General features: G+C 42.9%; 1 protein-coding gene across 1 annotated transcript in view; it reads left to right on the top strand.

The window, feature by feature from the left end:
- Positions 1-4,370: 4,370 nt before the first annotated feature.
- Positions 4,371-6,219, top strand: part of GALNT18 (polypeptide N-acetylgalactosaminyltransferase 18) — a 203,506-nt gene continuing 201,657 nt past the window's right edge. Inside the window, exon 1 of the mRNA XM_072422272.1 lies at positions 4,371-4,681. Coding sequence (XP_072278373.1) covers positions 4,456-4,681 — 226 coding nt within the window. The 5' untranslated portion in view covers positions 4,371-4,455. The remainder of the gene's footprint in view (positions 4,682-6,219) is intronic.

The raw sequence follows: 6,219 nt of genomic DNA, 5'->3' as shown, positions 1-6,219 counted from the left end.
CATTAAATGTCATCTCTTTCTAAATTGCAGCTGTAAGCTAGCAAAACTTCCATCAGATTTCATGCGTGCAGGTGATGGATTTGGCATGCATGGTAACAGGAAGAGCTAGTAAATTCTACTTTGGCCAGGATCCTGGTCACAGGACAAGGGGAAATGACATTTGTGAGTACACAGAACATGTAAAACGGCCTCAGATATTATAAGGATAACTTAGGAAGGATGCAGGCTGTCAGAGATTTCTGGGCCCCATACTAGGTAAACTTTCTGGGACCCCCCTGGGACAGAAGTGCCCCTGTTAGCAGCCTGGCACCCTGTAAAGACACCGGCACAAAGCTGCACATGCCCTATCATGTGTGTGAAATATAATATAAAATGTATGTAAACCTTAACAATAAACTTTTCCTATTATCACCCCAATACCCCAAAAATTAAACCATTGATTTTTATTATATCTGTTTGATGAGTGCTAAAAACAATAAAAACCAGAGATTCTGCTTCTGCCGGTAGGGGACTGGCTGCAACCTCTCCGCTGTGTTATTCTCCAGCTTTGTCCGCTGCACATACACAATTAAATACTAAAGACGGAGCCCAAATGTGCTGAAAACAAGCTGGGAGGTGTTATTTAGGCTCGCACAGAAAAAATGCCTTGTTATCACTGCTTTCTGGCCTCTTGGATTCAAACTAGTAAAATAACACTCTGCCAGAAATCTTGTGATATCTCCCTCTGCTCTGTATCAGTTGCATTGTTATCAGCTATTTACAAGGAGTACAGAACCCCTTCTCCTTATGTTATAAGAAGAGGATAGATGGAGTTGTTCGGTAGGCCTTAAGCTACTGATTTAATAAAGTTCACCAAGACTGGAGAAGATACACTTTTATCAGTGAAGCTGGTGATCCAGCAAACCTGGAATGGATTTCTTCAAAATCATTTGCTATTCGTTAGCAAAAGCTTTCAATCCTGGACCAGATCAATTCCAGGTTTGCTGGATCACCCAGCTTTACTGATGAAAGCCTTGGGGAGTTTTAATAAATTAAGCCCAATGTGTCTCTTCTAGTTATGGCCCACTTGTCTATGAACCCAGATTAAAGCTACATACACATGCTAGAATATTGTCACCTTGGACAAATGGCCATACCCACTATAATTTCCCATGAAGGAGAGCACAGTGGGGTGCCACTTACTTGTGCTTCCTCCCACCTCTCCATAGAACAGTTTTGTGTGTATAGCGTTCATTTGTCCACCTGTCACTGGAAACAATCAGAAAATGTTTCCAGCAATCAGAAAATGTTTCCAGCAGGGGTCCTCTACGATGGCCACCTATAAACCAGATATTGGTTAAAAAAGAATTTAAACCTAGTTTACTGTTGCCCGGTACGAAACTAATAAAAATGTGTGCAGATCCCAGTCTTGGAGGACTAGAGAAGCTAAACCATTAAATGTCATCTCTTTCTAAATTGCAGCTGTAAGCTGGCAAAACTTCCATTAGATTTCATGCGTGCAGGTGATGGACTTGGCATGCATGGTAACAGGAAGAGCTAGTAAATTCTACTTTGGCCAGGATCCTGGTCACAAGACAAGGGGAAATGACATTTGTGAGTACAGAGGATGCATGTAAAACGGCCTCAGATATTACAAGGATAACTTAGGAAGGATGCAGGCTGTCAGAGATTTCTGGGCCCCATACTAGGTAAACTTTCTGGGACCCCCCTGGGACAGAAGTGCCCCTGTTCGTCGTTCGATTGGAACGATAAAAATTGGAAGTGTGTACGCACCTTTACACAACTTTCGGGTGAAATCACTGATCCCCCATACATTTATATCAATGAGTTTACAACAATGAATGTATAGGTGATATACTGGCTGATTGTCAGGGATAGTCACATCAGATTTATTGATATTTAGGTGGCTGACTTGAGTTTCAGTTGAAGAAGCTAAATGCTGATATCAGACTGAGCTTCATGTTAGTGTTGTTTTAGAGTATATTACAAATATGATTCAGTGTATTAGCTATATATTTGTATAATGCATCCATTATAGTTTTAGAATATACCTGTAATAAAATGTAATAGTGGAAAATAAATCCTTGCCCTGTTCTGTATGATCTCTGGATTGTGTGGGGGAGCTGGCTGAGTCTATGGCCCTGATTTATTAAAGCTCTCCCAGGCCGGAGAGGATACACTTTCACCAGTGAAGCTGGGGGATCCAGCAAACCTGGAATGGATTTGGGTCCAGGATTTAAAGCATTTGCTAGCAAATAGCAAATTACATTCCAGGTTTGCTGGATCACCCAGCTTCAGTGATGAAAGTGTATCCTCTCCAGCCTGGGAGAGCTTTAATAAATCAGGCCCTATTGTAGGACAGATCATATAATGTATATAGGATATAAATGGTGATCATGTGTATTGGATGTATATTTAGGGCTCTATGTATAAAACAGCTTGGAATCAATTGCTGCCATTGAAACACATGGACCTGGAAAATCCCCACAAGAAAATGGGAATGTTTGATTTCATGTTTTCTAAATAGAGCCCATAGAGTCAGGGCTGCCATCAGGGGGGACAAGAGATACACCTGTACTGGGCCTCAATCAAAAGGCCTGACTTTAGCCATGCTGGATTTTTTAAATATAGGGAATGGGGCCCAGAAAGTTTATTAAATCTGGTATGGAGCCCAAAGTGCCAAAGTGTTTCTGATGACAGCCCATGAAGAGTATATGCTATATATGTTATATAGGAATGCATTGTAGCAGTGTATATCATGCATGGGGTGTATATAGAGTATACGGGTGATATACGGGTACATTGTGAAAATAAATCCTTGCCCTGTTCTGTATGATCTCTGGATTGTGTGGGGGAGCTGGCTGAGTCTATGGCCCTGATTTATTAAAGCTCTCCCAGGCCAGAGAGGATACACTTTCACCAGTGAAGCTGGGGGATCCAGCAAACCTGGAATGGATCTGGGTCCAGAATTTAAAGCATTTGCTAGCAAATAGCAAATTACATTGCAGGTTTGCTGGATCACCCAGCTTCAGTGATGAAAGTGTATCCTCTCCAGCCTGGGAGAGCTTTAATAAATCAGGGCCTATTGTAGGACAGATCATATAATGTATATAGGATATAAATGGTGATCATGTGTATTGGATGTATATTTTGGGCTCTATGTATAAAACAGGTTGGCCATCAAGGGGGACAAGAGATACACCTGTACTGGGCCTCAATCAAAAGGCCTGACTTTAGCCATGCTGGAACTTTTAAAAATAGGGAATGGGGCCCAGAAAGTTTAAATCTAGAATGTTGACCAAAATTTTTCTGATGACAGCCCATATATGCATGTTATATAGGGATGCATTGTAGCAGTGTATATCATGTATAGCCAATGCGGAGCTAAATCTTATGAGTGGCCCGCCGCTGAAACTCCCTCTTCATTGAAATAGCGCCGCTACTAAAATTCCCAGCATTACTTGCATCTATAAAACAGTCCAATGTGGGGCCACACACAGGCAGAGAGCCCGCTAGTTTATAGACGCAAGTGATGCCGAGAATTGTAGTAGCGGCGCTATTTCAATGCATCGGCGGGCCAGCTGCAGTTTATAAATAGGATTCTTTTGGGGGTCAAAAAAAGGACGTTGAGGGCAAGATTTGGCCCGCGGGCCAGAGTTTGGCACCCTGGTAAAAGTTATATATGGGGATATCATAGTATATATTTAGAATATATGGGTGATGTATGGATACATTGGGCCTGATTCATTAAAGCTCTCAAGGCTGGAGAAGATGGACTTTCATCAGTGAAGCTGTGTGATTCAGCAAACCAGGAATTGATTTGCTAAAAGTCATTAGCTATTTGTTAGAAAAAGTTTTCAATTCTGGACAGGATCCAATTCAGATTTGCTGGATCACCCAGCTTTACTGATAAAAGTGTATCTTCTCCAGCCTTGGAGAGCTTTAATAAATCAATATTTTTGTGTCAGTGTACCTCATGTATTGGAAGTTGTATATGTATATATTGTATCTGTGTGTCACGTGCTCTATATGGATACATTGTATCAGTGTAAGTCACGTGCTCTATATGGATACATTGTATCTGTGTAAGTCACGTGCTCTATATGGATAGATTGTATTAGTGAAAGTCACGTGCTCCATATGGATACATTGTATCGGTGTAAGTCACGTGCTCTATACAGATACATTGTAGAAGTCCTCGGTCCCCTCAGTGCCCTGTGCTGGTTCTGCTCTGGAATGTGTGAGAGGAAAGAAGCAGGTTGAGTCGCGCGGACTGGCCCCGCCCACCTTCCGCGGTTATTGGTCCGCGGTGAGAAGGGCAGCTCTGTGATTGGTCGCTCCCCCGTGGCTCTGTACGGCGCGCTGTGCCCGCTGTCTGGCCGCTCAGTGCGATGAGAAGCGGCGGTCGGAGCGGAGGTGTCCCGGTTGTGCCAGGCTCTATGGAGGAAGCTGAGGATGGTGTGTACCAGGAAAACCAAACCGCTGGTGTCCACCTGTGTCATCCTGAGCGGCATGAGTAACATCCTGTGCCTGCTCTATGTGGGCTGGGTGACCAACTACATGGCCGGCCTCTATGTGCCCCCCGACAGCACCAAGCTGGAGCCCGAGGACAAGGGGGACACCATGAGGATTATAGAGAGGCTGGAGCGGCTGGAGAGTGTCATCAACCAGCACATCCAAGGTACGGGACACCGGGGAATACCCGACTATTATTCCCTATATACCTGTGTATAACCCTGCACACCTGTCTATTATTCCCTATATACCTGTGTATAACCCTGCACACCTGTCTATTATTCCCTATTATTACACTGGGGACTACCTGTCTATTACATAACCCTTTCGCATCTGTCTGTAATTCCCTACATACCTGTCCATTGAACTGAGTGCCCAGGGGACTACCTGTGTATAACCCTGCATATTTGCCTATTATTATTATTATTATTATTATTATTATTAATATTATTACTCTATATCTGTCTATTATAGTGTGGCCACAGAACTACCTGTCTATAACAGGTGCGCACCTGTGTGTAATTCCTTCTATACTTGTATATAACCCTGCATATGTTGGTATTACATGACATACCTGTCTATTACTCCATGCCTGTCAATGATTCCCAGTATACCTGTCTACTACACTTGGTACCTAGGGGACTACCTGTGTATTTCAGCCTGCATACTTGTGTATAACACTGCTCCTCGGTCTATAATTCCCTGCATACTTCTATACTGGGTATTACATGGCATACCTGTCTATTACTCCCTGTATACCCCTCAATAACCCTGAATACCTGTCTATTACCATCTGTATATAGCATTGCATACCTGTCAGTTACACTCTATGTTCCTTCATATACCACTTCTTACTTGTCCAATATCTACCTGTCTATTACCCTGCATACCTGTCTATACACAACATACTTATCCAATACTCTCTAAATGCCAGGGTGTTACATACATCGTATTCCTGTCTATTACACTGCATACCTGTATATTACGGGTCTATACCTATGTATTACACCATGAGAAATATGAAGATGCTGAAGTCATTGCTGACTCTCTGTGTTGCACTTTATTATGCTACGTTCTTGCACATTGCACTCCATACCTGTATATTACACCGTGGGGGTCGCAGAGAGACCAGAGACTTCACAAGCAGAAGGTACAGAGCCCATTACTCTCTATACCTGTATATTACACCTCGAGGATGATGGAGATGCTGGAGAAAGTCATCACTGACTTTCTGTATTACATCCCATACCTGTATATTACACCGTGCTGATTATCCTCCTGGTCCCAGTGTTTGTATCACTCTCTGTATACCTCTATCCTCACCTCACCTTGGTGCTGTCATCAGCCTGACCTCCATATTACACCCCCCAGTACAGTGCACCCAGCATATCACCTTGTACTCCTCTGTATCTACCTGTATATTACACATTGAGTGCGTATATTGGCCGTTCAATCACCTCTGTATTACATCATCTGCTCCAGCCTTGTTATCAGTACATTGTATTATACAGCACACACGGGGTTAATTACCTCTCTATAACACTCTGTGCCTGTGTATTACTCCTATACCACCTTATTACATAGGAGGCACCTACCTCTATAATAAACCTACCTGTGTATTGCATGGTATACCTCTGTATTACACTGACAGCATCCTGCACCTGGCCATTATTGTTGGTGGTCCTACCTGTGTATTACATAGCG

The sequence above is a fragment of the Pyxicephalus adspersus genome, chromosome 9 (assembly GCF_032062135.1).
Source record: "Pyxicephalus adspersus chromosome 9, UCB_Pads_2.0, whole genome shotgun sequence".
NCBI lineage: Eukaryota > Metazoa > Chordata > Amphibia > Anura > Pyxicephalidae > Pyxicephalus > Pyxicephalus adspersus.
This window is presented reverse-complemented; position numbering and strand designations above follow the sequence as displayed.